At 41.4% G+C, this 22,708-nt stretch overlaps 1 protein-coding gene across 4 annotated transcripts in view; it reads left to right on the plus strand.

Moving 5' to 3' along the window:
- Nucleotides 1-22,708, plus strand: part of PKP4 (plakophilin 4) — a 272,781-nt gene that overhangs the window by 119,662 nt on the left and 130,411 nt on the right. For all 4 annotated transcript variants that reach the window (XM_018553154.1, XM_018553156.1, XM_018553157.1 and 1 more), the window contains exon 3: nt 15,561-15,673. In XM_018553154.1, coding sequence (XP_018408656.1) covers nt 15,561-15,673 — 113 coding nt within the window. The remainder of the gene's footprint in view (nt 1-15,560; nt 15,674-22,708) is intronic.

The raw sequence follows: 22,708 nt of genomic DNA on the forward strand, positions 1-22,708 counted from the left end.
TATATATATATATATATATGTATGTATGTATGTATGTATGTAAGCCGTATTAGTCCAGTAAAAAGTTTTTTGACGTGATATATATATATATATATACACTGCTGGAATTGCTCCTGCATTCCTGCAGGCTTGTCAGCAGTTAAGATGCTCACAGTGCAGCGCGTGTGTACAGAAGATATTTATAACTTTTTTTTCTTTGTACATGGAGGCAAACTTACTTTCTCATTTCATATGCAGCCTGTGCTTGGTATTGCTTTGCAGTGATTGTTCTTTATCGTTCCTCTCATTGGGAGTAGTCCTGCTGTGTATCGTGGCAGCTATATGGGAAGAATCTATAACTCTAAGTACGATCCTGTAAAAAAAAGGAACATTTAGCAATATAAAAACATAAAAGTAACATGAAAAATGACTTTCAGGTATATTTTACAAAGCAAAATGTTTCCTCCTTGAGAGCACACAATTGTTTTCGTTAAGAGGGAAGAATAACCTGAATGATCTGAGCACGCTCTAACACAAACTAAAGTCTCCACAAAATAGAATCCTTTTAAAGCAAATAATCTCCTCCAGTCTGGGTTTGTTTAAGGTCTTCCTTATTTGTATGCGTTGCTTTAATTGACCTGAGTTGTTTTCACACGAAGATGAGAAAGAAACATTTCTGCCGTTCTGTTTGGATTTCGGTTTGCTCTCCACACAGCTTACAGGATGTTTGTTAAACAATAGGCGGAAAAAAGTTGAGCCAGACATAGAGCTGTCATAGGAGTCGCTGGAGGGACCCCGTAAGCTGTGAACTTGTGAGTCTGAAATATTATAATCTGTAGAATGTGTAATATCACGTCTCTTAGTAAAACAGTTTGCTCCTGCTGTTTAGAAATATTGTAAACATGTAGATATCTCTTACTAGGAGCAAGTCCTCTGGATTCTGTTCTTCAGCCAGAAGCATTTGGAATCCTTTGCTATACTGCGTTCTTTCTGCTAACATGCTAAATTGTTGTCCAAGTATCGGGCTGCACATTTAAAGGGACAACATCAGTTTACTTATAACCTTCATTATTTGAAACAATATATTCTTTAAAGTTACTATTTTAAAATAGGTTAGAACAGGGCTTGACAAATCCCAGGAGCTAGGTAGCCAGTGCTCCTTAAAGTGACACTAAAGTCAGGGGTTAAATCTTAAAAATACATTTCAGGTACTTTCACTATTAACAAAAATTTATCTTATTTGTGTATCACTCGGCTGTAGATCCTCAAATCATCTCTGAATTGGTGCTGACACCTTCCTTCTGGATGGGGGCTACTTTTGTTACCCATGGTCCCTGTGTATGTGGTAAAGTGGCCACCAAGCTCCCAACTTGCTCTCGTGATGGACTACAATCTCAGGTTTAGTTTACTCATTTGTATTGAGATTGTAGTCCATCACGGGAGTGAGCTTGGAGTGATGGCTACTTTACAACACACACAGGGACCATGGGGAACAAAAGTAGCCCCCCTCCAGAAGGAAGGGCAGTGTCGGCATGAATTCAGAGATGATTTTTAGATCTTCAGGCGAGTGATACACAAATATATTACAGTATTGCTAATAGTTAAGGTTCTGAAATGCATTTTGACTCCTGAATTTTTAGTGTTGCTTTAAAAATGAACTGATCCTTAACTTTTGAGGTTTTCTCTAGTTATCAATGGAGCTGGCTCCTAGCAGTAAAAAAAATCCAGCTGCCTCCTGGATTGGACAGATTGGCCAGTATTCCATATTAATTTGTCCAACCTCTGGGATATAATGCATTTTTAGGTTTTCTGGAGTAAGTATTGTTGTTCCTTTTAGAGATCTAAGCATTTCTAGGGTTCGGTTTCATCTTCTAGTACCCACAGTAGATTTGTGTGGAGGGAGGAGGTAAACTAGTAAAGTTAATGTATCCTTTGCTTATTCATACCTAAAGTGTACTTATAACCCCTTTCAGTAAAAATCACATCAGCATTCAGCTCTGCATGCTGATATGAAATAGTCTTACATTCATTAGTTAAATAAACATATTTTTCTTTTACTTACAACGACTGTTTCTCTACTTCATGGTCCTCTTGGGCATTAGTGATGCAGCCCATGCCTAAGTGCCTAAGAGATGCATCCTGGGAAGGTTTACATCACAGCGCATTTCTTACGAAATCACATCTGTAAACTGCAAAATCTCTTGCGATCTCGGGGAAAGGCATTTTTGTGAGATGATGCACATGGTCACATGTTCTATTCACATGTGTCAGAGTTCCAGGAAGTAAAGGGAGATGAATGAATTGAAAATGAAATTGCCACTGTGAGAAGAATGGGGAGAAAAAGTAAAATAAGGTAAGCAAGGAAGAAAAAGCCAGCAATTATGTAGACGTATCTGTTATTAGATTGTCACTAAACATTTCTAAAGGCTCCTCTGACGTAATTTAAAAGTTAAGGGTAAAGTTTCCCTTTAAAGTGTATGCAAAGACAAAACTTTTCTTTTTAATGTTCTATAGAGTAGGGAATAGTAATACCCAAGCCTTTTTTGCTTTTATTTACTTGCTTTCTCTGCCCCTTCGAGAGATTTCCCTTCCCGGAGTCACAACAGGAAGTAAAAGAAAAGAGGAAGTTCCATGTTTAGCTGGCCATACATTGGTAGGTCATATGAAACATCTCGTTAGAACATTGGGTAATGCCATCAGAGACTTGACAAATGTCATTTGATTTTATTTTAACATTCATTTTTTTTAAATAAATGGTGTTTCCCAAACAAAAAACACATTTTACTGGTAGCATTTCATTTGTTGGAATGCAAAATTCCACCTTAACCATTTTTTTCCCCCTTTTTACTACAGTCATTAACAACTATTAAGTTGACCCAGTTAACTATTAGAAAATCAAACAAACATTCCTAAAAACAAAACATTTTTTTCAAACTAAATTCTCTAGCTGGCTTAAAAGGAGTCTTTATTGATTTATCCCTGACAGCTCTGAAACTTTGGATCTACTGTCACTTTCTGTATCAGAGAAAATGGTCTCCATGACAAACAGATGGTATAAAAAATGTGGCTTCATATTCACTTTACTACCTCATTTAACAGATGGATGATCTTATCTATTGCACTTAAAAGAGAACTATAGCCAAACCTTTTTTTGGTCTTAAGCTCTCTTTTGGGTCACAGGACGACATTTACTAATGTCCTCCTGTGACCCAAAGTCAGCATTTAACATGCCACTGCCCACTATGTGCTGACAACGCAGAGCCGCGTTGCAGCTGGGAAAGATCTAAACAATATTGTCGGGATTCACCCCACTGCCTGATTGTCAACTGCCTCTGCTTCTCTAGAGCCAGAGCCATTGCCAGCTATGCCTGCCCCTTCTCCTGCCTGTCACTCCAATAAGCAGTGTAGGAACAGAGAGGGGAGGGGGGAACCCTGCGGGGGGCAGGGCGGTAGCTGACTGTCACCGCTCTCTGCAGGGAGAAGCTGTGAGCTAAGTGGTCAGTGGTTTGTGATTGCTCAGTGCTGAGCTCCCGACCTATAGAGCCGGTGTGTGACAGCTGCAGTGTCGCATGCGAGGCTCAAAGTATTGGGAAGAGTATATTTTACTCTCCCAATACTACTCCTTTAACCACTTGCTGACCGGGGTGTTTACACCCCCTTCCTGTCCAGGTGATTTTTCAGTATTCAGCGCTGCGGTACTTTGACGTGTATTCCGTCATGCAACGCTGTACTGAAATGAATTTTATACCATTTTTTGGGGACAGATAGAGCTTTCTTTTGGTGGTATTTAATCACCACTGGGGGTTTTATTTTTTTTTATATAACAAAAAAAGTACAGAATATTTTTAAAAAAAATTATTTTAGAAAACAATTATCTTTACCCAATTTTTTGGTAAAATATAAAAGGCGGGATCACGTCAGGTAAATAGACACCAAACATGTCAAGCCTTAAAAAATTGCGCGCTCCCGCAAAATTGCAAAAAAACACCATAGCCAAAATTTGCCATATGCGACGCTTTAAAAGATTTTACCGCTCATCCGTTTAGTGTTATCAGTGATTGATGGCCTTAAAATTATTGCTCTCATTGCAGCGTTCGTGGTGATATGTAACACGTGCAGCATAATTGGAGCAATCACCGTTTTTGCGCGTAGGCGAATGTAACGCATTTTTGTGCATCTATGTGGGAGAGGGGGACTTTGAAAAAATGTTGTGTTTTTTGTTTTGTGTATGTAAATTTGTATTTATATTATGAGCATTTTTTTTTTTACACTTTATTGTTATCACATATGGTGCTCCTATGTGATAAATTACAGTTACAGGTCCCCTTCATGGAGACATCAGGGGTCTCTAAGACCCCTAATGTCACCTAGGGAGCCCCAGAGAAGCTGATGAAGCACAGATCTGCTTCATCAGCTTCTCTCCGGTTTCTGTACCGGAGAGTGACAGAGGAATGCGGAAGTGATGTAATATACATCACTTCCTGCATTCAAAGACCGGGAGGAGAGCGGAGGGAGATCGCAGACTGATCTCCCTCCATTCTCAGTGAACAGAGCCACATCGCCTGGGACAGATGGACGCCCGGGATCGCGGGGGCAGCGACGGCGACCAGAGGTAAGGAGGGGGGGGCGCGCACCCTCACTTGAATCACGCCCACCCGCATTCAGCAGACTCCCGTCCGGCTGTCTTTCGACGATCGGCGGACGGGAAGTGGTTAAATAAAGGAGTTCTAAACACCCAGCATATACTTTCCTGTTATAATGTAAGCATTGCTATATGAATGCATAATATAGTTGCTTTTGATATTGCAATCAAAGCTTACTTGAAAAACACTTTCAACAACTTCCTGGATTCCCAGTGTGCTTTCCCTGCTGCTTGACTTGATATAATCTCCATTTTCTCCAGACTAGATATCCCATCATACATTGCTTCCAGCAAGCACTGATTATGTTACATTGTTCAGACGTCGAGTTGTAGTACAGAAGGCTCTGTGAGAGCTGTGGCGCAAGAATACATTCACAAGGCTGAGTGAAAGGCTGCCCGCGCTTTGAGGAAGTTCATCCTATGGGCATCTTTAATAAGTAAGTTCTCAAACGTCTAGCTCAATATGGCTATTAGAAGTAGGATGGAACTTCAATAAAGAAAACACATTTATCTTTAGTTTTGACCGTAAATACACTTTAAAAGGAAACCCCAGCTTCCCTCATGGCTTCTAAATACTCCGTTTGCTCCTTACTGAAACTCGTTAAAATTCTTTATAGAGTTAACATTTTGCCTTCAGTCCACACAACCCTTTTAATGTGGTTCAGAAGATACATCTGGTTGTGTGGGACTGCCAATATTTTTTCTTGGGTTCATTTTGATTAAGCTTGACAGATTGGTGACAGTGTTTAAATACCAAATAGCTGCTGGCAAAAGCTGTGCACTTCTATATGTTTGCATTTAATATGCATACTAGGGTTTCTTGACGTGTAGCACACAGATGTACATTTCTAATTTTCCCAGTTGTCTCTGTTGCTCTATCATTCTTTATAGTGCTTTCTCAATAAAATGGGTATCATACCCAGAGGAGTATTAAACTCAAACCTTTTTCAATAATGAATTCAGATCAAACAAATATACATCGCCCAGCACAATATTTATTTTTCCCCCCAAGCAAAGGCATCATGTTTCCTGATCAGCTTGGCACTAACTCAATTTGCTCAGCTTCCCTGAACGTCCTGTCCTGTACAAGATCACAGGGGACAGAGCAGTCTCCAGCAGCTTTCCACCTAGCGGAAGGAGGAGAGGGGAGCATAGCAGGGGAGTATCTTACCTTGCTGTGTTTGTGGAGATGCACACAGCTTACTGATGCACAAGATTGGCTTCATAGGACCCTGCAAAGGAAAGGAGACACCATAAAACAGGATATCAGGGCCAGTGCTCAGGGCAGAAAATGATTCTGCAGGAAACTAAGACAAGATATTTTGAGAAAGATGGACTGAGCTCCACAAAACATTGGCAATACAAGGCCAATTCTTTGTCTTCTCTCCGCTGCAAGATCTGTGAGTGCCTCTATATTTACGTTGGTACTTTGGATTTGTATGGATGTGCACCCGGGCATTTTTTTCGCACAATGGGTGCTGCTGCTGGCTGGCATCCCTTGATCAGCTGATTGAAGGAGGAGGTGCGAAAATCATCACACGAACAAAGCCGGCAGCCAATGAGCTGCTCTCTGTTTGTGTATTCTGACAGTGGCCGGTGGGTTGAACAAATATATTAGGCAATGTCAGCACTCCATATGTTGTGCAACAAGCCCCATGAGGCTCATGCATGACTCTTAGAGTCATGATGGTGGGAATTGTAGTGCCAGACAAATATCCATCTCTGTCTTATGAAAGCGTACTATTTGAGGAAATGGCAGTAGAACACATGCTTATGCATCACAAGAAATGTTAGGCCTAGTCTTTGTTGGTGTGATTAGCAGATTACATAACACATTGAAATACAGCTGCATTCCTCATACATGCTTTCAGTGCTTTGCTTTACACCTCCGGTTAATGAATCATTGTAACAAGCATTAATAAAACTAATCTCATTTGACAAATGTGTGAGCTGTGGTGTCTTCCCACTCAAGAGGTTCTGTGTGTTTTTTTATTTTGCTTAATTCAGGACTCATTACTACTGAAAGGATCCAATAAAGCACATATTTTTATTGTTGTAGTAATACAAGTGCAAGGACTGGAATCTTTGGATTACTTTGATTCTGTTACCTTTTATGTATAATGTTCTCACAGCATTATGTGGGGGTTTAACCTGACTTGGTGAAATAGGAAGCTATCATGGAAATGGATAACTTTATGTGGAATGGAGCAGCAAATTGATTCAGTATTGGAATCTACTTTCAGAAATAAAGAAAACCTTTCATATGTAGGCTCCTGCTGTTAATCTTTTTGAAAGTGGTAGTTGCCTGGCTGTGGTGTCCATCCTCAGGCTTCTGATTTTGGATTGACCTACAAAAGCTACACAGCAGTTGAAGTCAGAATTCCATTGACTGACCTATTGAAGCATTTGGATCGGCATGATCGCTAGCCATGTAACATTTCCAGGAGGTGCTCAGCAATTTGCGTTGTGGTGTAATGCTTGCTGAACAACAGTGAGATTATATGAAGGTTGAAGAAAATAGGTCACCAGCACTCCATAAGTTAAAATGAATGAGTCCTTTTAATGGACAATGATGTCACAGAAATCCAACATGAGCCGACGTTTCGGGGCCACACAGGGTCCCTTCTTTGGATTTCTGTGACATCATTGTCCATTAAAAGGACTCATTCATTTTAACTTATGGAGTGCTGGTGACCTATTTTCTTCAATCTTGTGTTTTGCACGGTGCCATCCGTGAAGTTACTTCGAGCACCATTTATTTGATTGTTGGCCGGGACTGCTGAAAGGTGTGCGGAGGGCACCTCCATCAATTGCATCAGATTATATGAAGGCTCTGCCTGATACTGAACTTTGATGGGGAGCACTTATCCTTCCTACTATGACTGTGGACAGTTGGAGGGAACCCTGGAGCTACTGACAAAGTATTTTCTCAATTGTTTGTGAAGGTTCTCATTCATCCAGGTCATGGTATATCTGTAAAAAATAAGTCAAGGCAACTGGACTTGCTGTATTTTTCTTTAAGACGTTTCACTGGTCATCCAACCAGCTTTCTCAATTCAGAATTGACTTGTACAAAAATCCTCTGGGAATAAATATGGTGAATGTTGCTCCAATCCACATATTCTGTCAGTCACAATCAGGTGTTTGCATTTGCATAATTGGAGCTAGGAGGTGTTAAAACAGCATTGTATGCGGCAGACAATAGATGTCCCCCCCCCCCCCCCCTCCATTTTTACATAAATGGCATCTTTCACACCTCTTCTCCCAGTCTAGGATGCGTACTTGAGTGTATTCAAAGGAGTGGCCTTTTTCCTTTTAGGTATACTGTTGAATCCTGACCAGAGGGTTTGGCTCTTCTATTTTTGTACAAGTTATTCTGAATTGAGAAAGCTGGTTGGATAACCAGTGAAATGTCTTCAAGAAAAATACAGCAGGTCCAGTTGCCTTGACTTTTTTTTACAGATATTTTCTCAATTGTTTGATACAGGAATGGAGGGGCTCTAAAGTTTCCACAGAATCCGGTTTAGGTTCAGATTAATGTCTATATTGTAAGAGCAGACGTATTATATATTGTTGTGTTGATGGATTACATGCAGCTGAATGGAATGTGCAACGTTTGAATTTATTTCAGGTTATACACGATCTTGTGTGTTGCACTTAAATTTCAAAAAAGGTGATCTCTGAAATGGAAAAGAAAACACGTACAGGCTTAAAGGGGTTCTAAAGCCTCCAATTTTTTCCCTATATCTACTGCTATCTAGCAGTAGATATAGGCAAAAAGTTTTTTTTCTAAAAACCCACTTTGACAGCGGTTTAAACTATGGGGTAAGTGTTTTTCCCCATAGTTCTCCTCAGGGTCACAGGAGGACATAAACTAGCGTCCTCCTGTGACCCAAAGTTCAGTATACCGCGAACTACAGCTCGCGGTATAATAAGACCGCCACAGCCGGGATGGATCCTGACATTACTGTAGAGATCCACCCAGCTGCGTGATTGACAGCTTGCTCTGCATATCTAGAGGCAGAGTCAGCTGTACCCACCCCTTCTCCTGTTCGTTTCTCCATTCAGCGCTGGAGGATCGTGGAGGGGAGAATCCCTGCAGGGAAGCGTGAGTGACAGTCAGGATCGAGAAGTGAGCAACGGTATGTGTTCGCTCACTTCCGAATCTATTGAGCCGACCTGTGACAGTCTCATTGTCACACGTTGGCTCCAACTATGAGGTTGAGTGAAAATCACTCGCCTCATAGTTCTCCTTTTAAACAGGTCTTCAGAACTGAAGTAAAAAGTTGCAGTCACATGACTGCTCCGGTGTTTCTTCCCCTTTCTCTTAGCCGCTGATGGGCACAGCTGAAAGTTGTATTGAAGGGAAGGATAGATTGGTATTTGGAAATGAAGATTTAATCCATAAGAAAGTGCTAGCACAATGAGAATTAAAGAGCAGGTGTGATGATCACATGATGTATGAGTTGCGTGTTTATGGTAGAATTGGAGTTCCGCTTTAACACAAGCATTCCAAAGTCAATCTTCTTGCATTAAGGTCCCCACACACCTTACGATAATTGTGGGAAATCCCGCGATTGTACGATTATCGTAAGGTGTGTGGAAGCCGTGCGACCTCTACTACTGTAAGGTCGCACGACTTTTAACTTACGGACATGTTCGAAAACCCGTCGAGCATCGTACGATGTTCGGCGGGTTTGTGGCATGTTCGTACGATAAAAGCCGTACGGGCCAGTGTGCGCAAGCGCACACTGCCTGTTCGGCATTGCGGTCATCGGAAGCCCGCCCCTCAGGGGGCGTGGCTTGCGATCATCGCAAGTACGATCTGCCTATGCAAGATAGGCAGATCGTTCGTTTTTTTAAGTACCTTACAACCATCGCAAGACAGAAGTCTTGCGATGGTTGTAAGGTGTGTGCCCAGCCTTACAGCCTCATTTTATATGTGCTTCAAGCCCAGCTGTGATGCTAAGCAGGTGCGTGCATGTGTGCTTCTATCATGTTTCAGCAGCCTCCAGTTGTTTGGGTTGCAGGCCAGGCACCATCCTGGAGATAAAGGATTCTGTCACTTTTGCAATTTTGCTTTCTACAGGGTCTGCGATTTATTATTCAGGATTTATATAGCGCAAACAGTTTGTGCAGCGCTTTACAAAATTGAGGGACACAATACAAATAACAATACAATTTCAGTACAGGAGGTAGGAGGGCCCTGCACGTGAGAGCTTACAATCTATTAGGAGGGGATGCGATTGAGACGTATTAAATCTAGATACAACCAGGCAAATACCATTCTTAGGAGGAAGCCAGCGGTTGTAGGCTCCCTACTTCTCTGAGGACGGATGTAGGGCTGAATTCATGGTTGGCATTGCCCATTGCTGGGGAGTATGATGGTTGGTCTCATAGGCTGATACGGTAGGAAGGTATGAGAGGGGTTAGTTTGAGTGAGACATTGATGCATATTAAAGTATAATTATAGAAACCTCTGGGTGCCTGTGTCCTGCTAGTGATGCACTTTCACTTTGAGTTCTTAAGCACAAGTACTGTCTGTTTGTGATCCAGGGCTTCATTTGTCAATGTGTCTGAAATACGGACTTTCTATATTGCCTCACAGCAACAAATCAGGTTTTCCATTTCATTCTGTCATTTTCCAGGTTGCATGTGAATCTGTTAGGTGACTATAGAACAGCATAGACTGTATTTATATTACAGACTCTGATAAATGAGGCCTTCAGGAAGCATCTGTAGAAGATAATTTCTTCAGCCTTTGTATAATCTCCTGTTACAGCAGATTGAAGATGTTATCTAATCCTGTGTGATTCTTACCCAGGGATGTCACAAAACGAAATGAGGGAACTTGCTTATCGTACATCAGTATTCCATACATGCTTTGACTTACCAAGGTCCACTGACATGGGGCCATCTCTTGCATACCTTTTTAGAAATAATGAACTGGCTCTTTACCCCACGCTACAAAATAGTATGGATACAAATATTCAGAATGACAGGGTTGAAAATGTAATCTGCATTAGTCTAACCCTTGCTGAATGATAGGAATGACCCTTTTAAAACTGAGATAATTTATAAAAATGCATCTCTATCTACTCTCTGCTTTCTGTGGCTTCAGTTTTCATCATATAAGAACGGTGGCAGGTATTGTTTCCGTATCCTTGTCAATAAAGGTGGCCATTTTGTGCATTGCAAAATGATTTTGCGGTAGCTTGAGAATTAGGACAATGACACCAGGCCTGATGCTTGCAATATTGAGCACTTTTCAACTATCGCCTGAGCAAGTTGGGCTTTGTAGTACTTGGCAGGGCAGTCAACCCTGTTTGGGATTTTAGTGCAGCAGAGGCAGTGTTGGCTTGCTACAGGAAGTTAGGAGCTCACTGGGTTTCTGGGAGGAACAACGGGTATTTCTTAATTATACAAAAATACACGCATGATGGAGTTCTTAGACCACTGGGTTATATTGCCACCTTCAGGAGATTGGACACAGGGAAAGCAAAGCTGTTACTATAGCCCAGTATAACCCATCCCACTCCCAGCATGCCTCAGTGAGTGCCCCTTTCAAATTGACATTATTATCTCTACTGTGAGTGAGAATTACAAAGGTTTTTATTTTCCTTTTACGCTTTGGATTTCTTCGCCAACAGGTATGTTTCTGTACTTGCACTGGTTTAGAGCAACAAAACATGGAAATTGTTCATAAATTGCAGGCATGTATTAAAGGAGAACTATGACATGAGTGATTTCCACTCGCCTCATAAACTGTCACAGGTCGGCTCAGTAGATCGGGAGGTGAGAGAACACATACCATTTTTTGTTTGTTTTTTTTGCCCAGCCATTCACTTTTTTTTAAATTCCTTTTCCCCCACCATTATGGGGGGTTTAATGGATAAAACATAAAGACATGTCCGTGAGCTGCAGGAATTGTAATGAATGTTTCATATTATTGTTATCATTATTATTATAATATTTTGCCAAGAGATCAACATCAACAGCTGTGTGCAAATGTTACAATTGGAGTCTGAGAGTGTAAAAACAGCATGTGGTGCATCCAATTACTGTCCAACCCGAAGTGGAATATCGCTTATTAGATTGAATTAGCCTTCTCCTCATTTATATTTGGTCATTTTGAGATTACTAAAGCAAAACTTATTTTTTTTTTTAGGCTTTGTTGTAAATTCCAATACGGTTAAAATATGTATCTTGAAAGCTAAAAATATAGTAGTACAAACGCCAAATAAATTTCCCATAGTGCTCAGCCACTTAAAAGCAGGGAAGCCATGGGAGGTGAGGAGTTGTGTAGCACTTCTGGCTCCCCATCCCAGGTCTGGTATGTTTCCAATAACATTTTTCAGGCGGGAGTGGCTTGTAACACACCGCAGGCCTCACCATCATCCAAAAATATTGACATGAAATTGTTTTGTGGCTTCCTTGCTGAATCCCAACAGGGAGCTAATTTTGCATTCCAACAAACTATAACTGTGTTTTAATATTAATAGAAAATGAATTCAATATTTCCTTAATACAATTATCTTTAATTCTTCACACCCACAGCAGTCACATGCCACCTTGCAGGGTCAGTAGGAGGGCAGTAGAAGAGCCTGTGTGAAATCCACATACTGCTTCCTGCAAAACCAATCACATTCAGGCTTCCAAGTCAAGTCTGAATCTGATTGGTGGCTGTCGGAAACACCTTCCTATTAGTACTACAATGTTTTTACATTAGTCTTTTGTGTGTGTGTGGGAGACGGCAAGAGTTACAAGCTGATGTGTTACCAGATAATATACAAAAAGGGAGTGCAGGGCAGGTTTCCTTTTGCAATATCCAGATGAAAACATGAAGAGTTGAGCAGGTAGGCTGTGTTTATGTATCAAGACTTGATTTTCAGTTTAGGCTGGAGTGTACCTTTCAATATTTCACAGTCTTTGTTAAAACAACTTCTATTTTATTCATTGAAAACTGAATGTGCTGAAAATGTTTATATTTGTATCCATCCCTTAAATCTGTTTGTATATTATGATGATTTAGTGGTTATGGCTCTTGAATCCTGGGAATGATTACCATTAAAAGATCTGCCTGGAGTTTGTAAGCGTTCTAGTTTCTTCTTGCTGCTATACATTTCAGAAGTAATGTTTCTTTATTAAAAAAAAAAAAAAAATACACAGTAAATGATATTAGCAGCAATATGTGCCAATATTGATCTCTCTGCAAAGAGGATGGTGAATACTCCTGGGCCCTTGATGTGCTCAATGATTCCTCCCTACATCACTGTAGAACACATTGGGGTAGGTGGGAAGAACCACTGAGCTTATAGGGGGACCAGAAAGCCAAAACTCTGGCTAGTGCCAAAGACATCAGGCAGATATTCATTATAGTGGCATTTTTTGGCGCGGGCAGCAACAGAGATAAGTTCCACTATTTTGACATGGGGCATCTTTTATTGGCACTTTGTAGTGACAGATTTTCTTTAAAATGGACATATGCTACATAGATTTCTTGAACAGCTTTCTTCCAACCACACTAAGCAGTGTGGGTGGAAAAATCTTCCCCACCGGGCTATTGTATTATAACAGTCACTGTTTGGCTGTCAATTTTCGACCCGGCTCCTTTGACAAAAGTTGATTGAGTGATCAACTTTTTCGGTTGAGCTGGCAGGGCTGCCCACCCATCCAGTTTACACCTGAGAGTTGGCTAAAGACTTGGTACCCATGCACATAGTGCATGCTATCACACAGCATAGTGCACCACTGGTGTGTTGTGTTGCCATGCTTTTGAATGGCAACCCAAAATGCCTCCCAGTGAATGTGCATTGCTGCGCGGTGGTACTGCAGTACCTTGCAGTGCACAGGAAAAAAGGAACATATGTACTAATTTTTTCAGCAAAACGGATCATGGTACCGTGTGTTGTGCTGCAACACACACCCTCTGAGCGGTGTATTGGGGTGCAATGACTGGCAACGCAGCATCCCTAGGCAGTGCATTGCGCCATGCAATAGTGTGCATTAAAGGCATGGGTACTGTGCCTTTAGCCCAACATTATGGTGTGACCCGATCTTTAGAATTTCAGCCGGTTCCTGTGAAGATTCTAACACTGTATGGCCAGCCTAAAGCAAGCTCATACTTTACCCATTCAGTGCAAATCCACGGGTTTGGTTTAATCCTCATCATCCTCAGCAACTTATAGCACCCCCTGTATGGACAAAGCCAAGATTCACTTAATAAAAAATTGAACTTCCTCTGTTTGGTTATCAACATGAATTTAACAACATTAAAGCAATTGTATATTTTCATTGACTTTACAACAGGATGACTTTGCTTTTGCATATGACAGATTAATTTTAACGTTGTAGCTCTTCCAGCGATCTCTTAATGACCCTCCGGTTTTAAGTACTGCAGTGTTTACACAATGGCAGGACATCATTTGGATAAAATATAGCATTCTGGATTGTGCGCCCTCAGTACAGCTGCAGCTACCTCCGCTGGATTTCAGCTATCTCTCCCAGCCACCAGGCTGTATATGAATGAATCAGTGACAGTAATGGGTGGAGATTTGGACTTCAGTGGCTGATTTATGCAAATATTCATGTGTGTGAAGGGGGGAAGGTTTATGTGGAGCGGGGAAGATTCATTTGATTGCTTTTTTATTTTTTGCCTGCGTTTTTCAAGCCAAGGTCCGGATCAAGTGTAATGAGCACACAGGCTGATCTTAAAATACATGCTTATTGTTTGCACAGTGATACAGAGTCTAGTACATAAAATGGATTATATTACCGCTGAATATAATACTCTGTGACATTTTTAAACCTCACCTCAATAAAGACTTCCCTAAGCAAGACATTTTTTAAGACAAGATGTAACAGAACGGCACCAGTTTATAATAATTTCTGTGGATACACTGCTGTTGCTGCTGAACCATTGCGCCGTGCTGTCGTGGAGGAATACCAAGCAATGTGTTCTTCATAACGGCTTAAAACTAAAATATCATTGCATTTTTAAGTGCTGCTTCAACCAACCTGCTACATCCACACTGAAACAGCATTTCTCAACCTTATTTTTAGTCATGGCACCCTTTAAAAGTATGCAAACTCTTTTGCCCCCCCTTTAATTTTAAGAGGGACCTCATGCAAAAAAAAAAATACATTGGGGGGAATTTATCAAAACTGCAGCACACAGAATCTGGAGCAGTCCATGGCAACCAATCAGCATCTCTCTTCTGTTTGCTCAGGTAAGATTTGTAAGTGAGACAGAGAAGCTGATTGGTTGCAGTGCAAATCTGGTCCAGAATTTGCTGCAGTTTTGATAAATTCCCCCAATAATTACCTTCCCCCCCCCCTTACCTGCCTTTCATATCATGTGCCCCCCTTCAGGTCAGAGTTCTCACCCCCTCTTCACATCAGAGTCCTCATTCCCCCCCTGTGCATCAGTCAGGGTGACAGTGCAGGAGCACATTTGGGAGACAGTTGTCACCCCATATCAGGAGGTGATTAAACAATGGGCTTAATGGCAGCATCACCAGGTATTTTTTTTTAATGAAACCTGCATGTTTAAGAAGATTGACAACATTTGAGATGACATTGTTAAATGTTTTATGAGTTTTATTATGTATTTGGCTTGGATCTTCTTAGAGCAAAACACTACCTGTTTGAAAAGCCTCTCATTGGAGCTGACATATTCTATCTCTTCTATTTTCATAAGCAGTTATGACTCGCCATAACTTGTTACACCTGAATATGGCTGCATTGAATGACAGCCCAAATTGGTTTGAGGTGGATGGTACTGCTTTATAAAACTCGTAATAAATGTGTTTAGCGGGTGGGATTAGAGAAATGGGGTATGGCAGAGGAGGACTGATTATTGTGTCCCCACCTGTCTTTGCATGAAGCATTGTGTTTCCACATCACCTGAGGCTTCATTCTCATTTTCTTGAAATTCCAGGAGCTGCAATTTGAACGTCTCACCAGGGAGCTGGAGGTGGAGAGACAAATTGTTGCCAATCAACTAGAAAGATGCAGACTGGGAGCGGAGTCGCCAAGCATCGCCAGCGTAAGGTACACATTTTAATGACTCTGCTAGATCCCACACTGTGAAATGGCCATTGCAGCGAACCAGCCACTGTGCATAATTTATTTCACTGTTTACTTGTGCTGATCTGCTCGCTCATTGGGAGTATTTATCAGCTAATGGAGCAGCTTCTGTTTAACAAACACAGGGATCTTCTGCAGACCGCGCTCCTATTAATACAGATTTTGGCATTTATTCTTTCCCATTAGTTACAAAAAAATTAAGCTGTTGCTTTTTTATTATGAAATATTAGATCGTTTAGTGGTGCTTGCAGTGTCTACATGTTTGTATTTGTGTGCGCCTGTATCCAGCCTGCATGCATGGTACATTCAAAAGTTACCTTTCAGAATGTTTATCGATTCCTTTCTTATTTTTAGTTCAGGATGGTGGTGGGGTCCATTGTATGGGAATATTTTCTTAAAGTGACACTTGCTGACCAGGTGTTTATACCCCCCTTCCTGGCAAGGCCATTTTTCAGTAATCAGCACTGCGGTACTTTGACTGACATTTATTCCGTCATGCAACGCTGTACTGAAATGGATTTTATACCATTTTTTTGGTGGTATTTAATCACCACTGGGGGGTTCTATTTTTGACTATATTTCGGGAAAAGTCCCCAAATTGTTTTTTTTTTACATTGTTAGTGAAACAATTATTATTACCCAATTATTTTGGTAAAATATAAAAGACGGGGTCACATCGGGTAAATAGACACCAAACATGTCATGCTTAAAAATTGCGCGCACCTGCGAAATCGCAAAAAACTACCATCCTCAAAATTGACCATAGGCGACGCTTGAAAAGCTTTTACAGCTCATCAGTTTAGTGTTATCAGTGATTGATGGCCCTAGAATTATTGCTCTCACTGCGACGTTCGCGGCGATATGTAACGTGTGGCGTAATGGGCGCAACCGTCGTTTTCGTAGGCATGCGCACATGACGCATGTTTGCATGCGTGTATGGGTGGGAGCTTTTTTAAAAAAGTTGTTTTTTTTAATTCTTTTTTATGTGTAACTTTACATTTTTTGGGGGAAACTTTAATTTTTTTTTCTATTTTTTCTTCCACTTAACTTTATTGCTATCAGATAGGGGGCTAAGAAACCCTCTTATGTGATAGCAAAAGAAGTGACAGGTCCTCTTTATGGAGACATCAGGGGTCTCCAAGGAAGCAGTTAAAGGATTCCCACCCGCCCCCCAATGTTAGTGTCAGGACTTAGCTTAAATGATGCCTCTTAATCCGATCATCTTCCTTACTGTCATTTTTAGCTGTCCCTCCAGCGCTGGTGCTGGTCTCCGATCCAGCTCTGACCCCTCTGTCCTCCTTCTCTCATGTCCCACGAGTCTGTGCGGGTGCACGTTGCTCCATACACTTACCTTGTGTCTCTCCTCTTCTCCCGGCCGAACATCTGAACTGTGCATGCGCCCCGCCCCGAAATTCTTTGCGGCCGCCCGAGACATTTTCAGATGTTCAGACGAGAGTGTGCGGCAAAGACACAGGTAAGTTTAAACCTGTTTGAAAAGGTTTGTTTTTTTAAGTTTTTTCATATATCTACTGCTTGCTAGCAGTAGATGTATGCAAAAAAGTGAGGGTTTGATAACCCTTTAACATACACTAAGCCAGGGGTGGGCAAATGAATATTTAATCCAGCAGCCAGTCTCTTCCTTCCAGGATGTTTTTTGTTTTTTATAGATGCAAGGTTGACAACAACTAGAGAAAACCTCCAAGCTTAGGTGCCAGCTGTATTGGTTACCTGTCTCCTGGGATTCGTCCAGCCCTGCACTAAGCTTAAATATTCAAATTAAACAGAAGCTGAACTTTGGAAGCTGTGCCTAGAAAAGGCAAGCAGAGGGCCAAGAACTAGTCACTATTGCCTGTGGCCGTCTTGCAGTTATCTTTCTCCCATTGTTGACTTATCATGCCTTGTTCTTCACGGTGTCTCTGTGGGCAGGTGGCAATCTTGGTAGAGGCAGGGGTTTGCTTCCTCATGTGAGCCTTGCCTCCAGTGAAGAAACAAGTGAGCAGTACAGTAGTGACATCACCAAATACTGCTCCCTCTGACTGCTAGCCTCATGGAGTAATGTCATATCTGATCCAGAAATATAGTTATGGATTGTTGAGTCTAGCAAATATTCACTTAATTTGAGGTGGGAAAGGGTTTAAATTCTAATAAGTGTCCATGTCCCTGTATGAGTACACATATTTTTTCTGCAATGTCATAGCTCCTACACTGCAGATATACAGCTGTATATGTATAAAGTTGATAATAAAAGCTGCGCTGTTGTGATCACTCAGCTCTCGATCTATAGAGACGGCGTGAGACATTGAGAATTGTACAAGTGTTGCGAATTGTACATTTTACACTCCCTATATTTAATACATATTCTGCCTTGGCCCGATCAATTGTAGAGCTGACATAATAGAGGCTGTGGTCTGGATAATCATCATCCTGACTTCACTGCAACTTCTATTACTCTTGCATTTCTATCCAAGCAGAACACAGTTGTCCAAGCTTTGATTTAATGGGAAGGTGAAATTTTCATGTTCTGCTACTTTTCACACTGACATTTTTAAATACTAAAATGCTTTGTAGTAATTCCTCCCCCAATCGATTTACATGCCACGCTGTGCATTTGTAGTCACTGACTGCTTGACTGCCAGATGGAAACAAAAATCTTAAACTGATCAATGTCCACTGTGAGATCCTGCAAATTGTTCGGTCGTGGTTTACTTAAGAATTTCAAATGTGGCAGCTTTGACTTAGACAAAAGGCCAGTAACATATTAGATTGCTTTACATATAAACTGATATAATTTAGACAGGTAATGGCTTTGTGTTGTATAAATAGATTCCTCCTTTTCTTTTTATTCTGCAAATTAGAATATTTTAAATTCTTTATTAACCAGGCTACCAAAATATGGCTGCAGGCTTGTATTATCCTTCTAATCTCTTGTGAATCCTTCTGTAGGTCACATTCAGCCTGGCTGTGCATGTGAGACTTCAGTGAACACTTCCCATGGCAGTGTATCAAAATATATCTCCTATGTACATAAATCTGAATAAATAACTGACATTAGAGCCTATAAATAAGAATTCATTGAATTCATCCCTGTGCCCTAGGAGCTCAGTATGCAAGAGGGAAATAGACACGTACTGTCAGCAAAGGCTATGGATGGTGTATGTAGCATCGTCCCTGATTTAAAACTTGGGTATAGAAATGTGACTTTGTTGCCTATAGCAACCATATTCCGGGTAGGATCAAATGCAGCCTAGTCACCATAAACCAGCATCTGGCACAGTATTATGCAGTAGGTACACCTAAAATAAAAGCAGAACTTGTCTGAACAAAGACTTCTTCTGTACAGCTTCTGATGACAGAATTTTGCATGCGGTATATTAAAAGGATTGATTTGTAGTTATGTTCATGCCAGTTGAATGGGGTCCTCAGAAAATGCAGTGTCATGTCTAAAAAGGCAACGCAATGCATAATAAATCAATGTGATTAATTGCTCATGAGTGAACAGTCACAGATAATGACCAGGCTTCCTGTACAATGCATGTTGGCTAACAGAAGATAGGCCGTAAACGTAAAAAAATAGGACCACGTGCTCAGTTTAGTATCATGCTGAACACATTTTCTCACAGTGAAGACGAATTCTGTGTTCCAAGCAATATTGGAAAAAGCAGAATATTTCTACATGGAGAGATGGGCCACTCTGCCCCAATGATATCAAACAGAGCGCAGTATTACATGAAATGATGCACGGCAGTTTGTGCTTCTCAAAGATTGTTCTCCACCCTGTGCTCTGTTTGATATCATTGGGGCAGAAAGTCCCATCTCTCCATGTAGAAATGTTCTGTTTGCAGCATGACACTGAACTGTATATGTGGCCTTTCATTGCCCGATTTGTAGCTAGAGATGTAGTATATTGCACAGGAACATTCAGCAAGCAGAAAATAAGTTTCAATAAAGCCTATCCAGGTCCCTGCACTGCATTGCAGCGTGATTTAAAAAAAAAATGTTCACGCATGACCACATTCTAACAAATGCTGAGAAATGGTCAAACACTGTTTGAAATTCCTGTTCCGGGCCATGCTGCCATTGCGTTGTCAAGCAGGTCTCGACGGGGATGAATTCTGCAGCTCACTGCGAAATTCCACTGGCTTTATTCTTCTGAGCTGGTGAGTTCTTTGGTATGTTTGGTGGTTTTTATGTTCCCATCACATGGCTACTAGTGTCAAAATGCGTTGCAATGTTCCAGGGCATCTGTCATTGCTTTCAGAAGCAGGTTTTGACAGGTATAGATTCTGCAGCTCGCTGAGAAATTCCCCTGGCTTTATTCTTCTGAGCTGGTGAGTTCTTTGGTAACCGCTCTTATGTACTCAGCTGTTAAGCTCTGGTGTCCGAGTGCCCGGTGGGTGTTTTAAGTTGCGCTGGGCAACCCCAATATTAACTCCCAATATTTGAAATTGCTGGACTGGGCAAGAAGTGAAATGGACCATTCAAGAAACTCTGCAGCTGTGCTAAAGATGTCCCATTAACTTAACCTAAGCATTCTGTCATTCGCTACACCTTTGCTACTGTTAGATCCTTATTTGTGCTCCTGAGGAAGACACGTTTATTTATTTATTTATTACAGGTATTTATATGGCGCTGACAATTTACGCAGCACTTTACATAGTTGCACATTCACATCAGTCCCTTCCCTCAAGGAGCTTACAATCTAAGGTCCCTATCTCACATGCATACATACACGGGACAACTTAGAGAGGAGCCAATTAACCTTCAAGCATGTCTCTGGAGTATGGGAGGAAACCAGAGTACCCAGAGAATATGCAAGCTCCTTGTAGTGACCTGGGCGAGTTTCGAACCGGGGACCCCCAGTGCTGCAAGGCAGAAGCGCTAACCAATACGCCACATTACTTTTTATTCACTTTTATTAAAATGTATGTAGGTTGAGTGGTGTGGGAGGAAAGACGCCGGCCGCTCACGGTGCTCAGTTTCTCTCCTCCCTGCTGGGACACAGAGCAGCGCCCAGTGGGGAGGAAGAGAAATCAGGGATGCACTGCTATTTTGGCCAAAAAATTGCACTTTCAGCATTTTGCCAAAAGTGCCATTTTCGGCCGATTATGTTTCGGCGCATCCCTACTGTATACATGTTATTTTTCATTACTTGTTGCATGTCGGTGTTGCTGACCTGCATTGACTTACAGGCAACACAGGATTATGCTGCATAATGTGCGATGACCACATCCGGAGCCTGTATGACAGGATGACAATGCAGGTGGTCTTTGCACTCATGCCAGTGCCTGCTATTTTAACAGAGTAATGCAATGAGAGCTGTCTGTGTTATGCCAATCAGATTTAAAATGTAATTTTTTGTCTCACTTTTCAGTGCCGGTTGTACTCTGTTTGGAAGCAAGTCTTTCTGTGTCTGCTGGTCTTGTTTCCTGAGCTTTTAATTGTACCTCTACTACTAATATAAAAAAAGAAGTGCTGGGGAATAATCTTGCTTATCCAGTAAACTAGACATTGTGTCATTTGAAATTCTTTATTTTTGTGCATTTAAATGTCAGCTGTCGCATCCCTTGCAGTGGTTTTAACTCACACCACGGGGGGATGTCCATCTACTGTGAAACACCTGAACAACAATCATTGCAAATATTTAGATTTTTCCTCATGACTTTTTAATGCTTTGCCTGTGCCCAATACCTCTGGACAGCTGCTAAGATGAAATCCTTGTTCCAAATGTTATATTTAACTCGTAAAATGACTTATTTACCTTTCAGACTTCTCCACATGTGTTCCCAAAAGCAGGCTGAGCTTTTGCTGGCCAGAACAGAACTTTACAGCTTATTACATTGAGTTAAAAAAAAAACCTCAGCGCGGCAGGGGGGATTCTTTTAAAAAGCCCAATCAATTTTCAAGTGCAATTTGTGAAACCTCAAGAGATGAGATTAAGGCGGAAATCTTCTTGCAAAATCTTAAGTGAGAATCCTTTGAGTTGTTAAGAAATAAACAAACCATTCAGATGAACAGTGGGAATACATGAAGCAGCCGTGATGGTCAGAGAAACAGTTTTGCAGATTAGTCTGAAGCTGCCCAGTTCATGTCCTTTAAGGGCAGCCATGCACAACCGTATGCAAGTGATGCAAGCATCTCTGGCTTTGTAGTATAGCAAACATTTCAGAAAGTTTAACGTTTTAAAATCTTTTTGCTGAAAGTGCACTCTGCCTTCTACATACTCTGGGCAGGTTCACACCATTTTCTGGACCAGATCTGAAAGGCACTGCGGTGCGTTTTGATGCATTTTTGACATGTTCAATTTTAGGTCTTGCTGGGGGTGACCTCTGCGAGACCTACAGATAGCCAGGAAAAGAGCAGCACAATGCTTGCACATAAGAGACGTGAACGTACCACAGTTGTTGTTTTCAGAGCTGCTCAAATGCTCATAGCCAGGGACAACCTGGGCAGAAATTCCTCTCTACTTGTCCATCTTCCTATTATTGTTCTTATATTGCCCACGCCTCGGGTCATACAGCTCTGGGCAGGCTTCCACAAGTTCTACAAAGAATTTGGTGTCCACTTCAGCCATCATGGTTCCTATCTTCACAAAGCTCTCTCTCCACAGAAGCAGGAAGTCAAGGGATGATGAGATCGTCCAAACCAGAGCCAACAAAAATGTTTTTTTTCTTCCCATTGTGGTGCGTTTTTGACGCATTTTCAACGCGTTTGTGTGCGTACCAGACAAAATGTGACACGCAGTATTTTTCTGATCTGGAACTGACTGCGATGGTGTGAACTAAGGCAAACAAGAGCATAGGGAAACATTGCAATGCCGTTTAGGTCCAGAAACAATCTGGTGTGGAGGTGGTGTGAATGGGCCCTTCAGCTGCATTTCTCAAGCTGGCGCCTTTGCCGTTTTCAAGCATTGCTAATTGAATGATCGCGTAACTGAGAAATGTGTTCAGAATTTAGGTAACAAAGCTTGTGCCTTATTTCAAAGCTTCCTTGCATGTTATG

This window comes from Nanorana parkeri, unplaced genomic scaffold (assembly GCF_000935625.1).
Source record: "Nanorana parkeri isolate BGI_ZX_2015 unplaced genomic scaffold, ASM93562v1 scaffold112, whole genome shotgun sequence".
In the NCBI taxonomy this organism is placed as follows: domain Eukaryota; kingdom Metazoa; phylum Chordata; class Amphibia; order Anura; family Dicroglossidae; genus Nanorana; species Nanorana parkeri.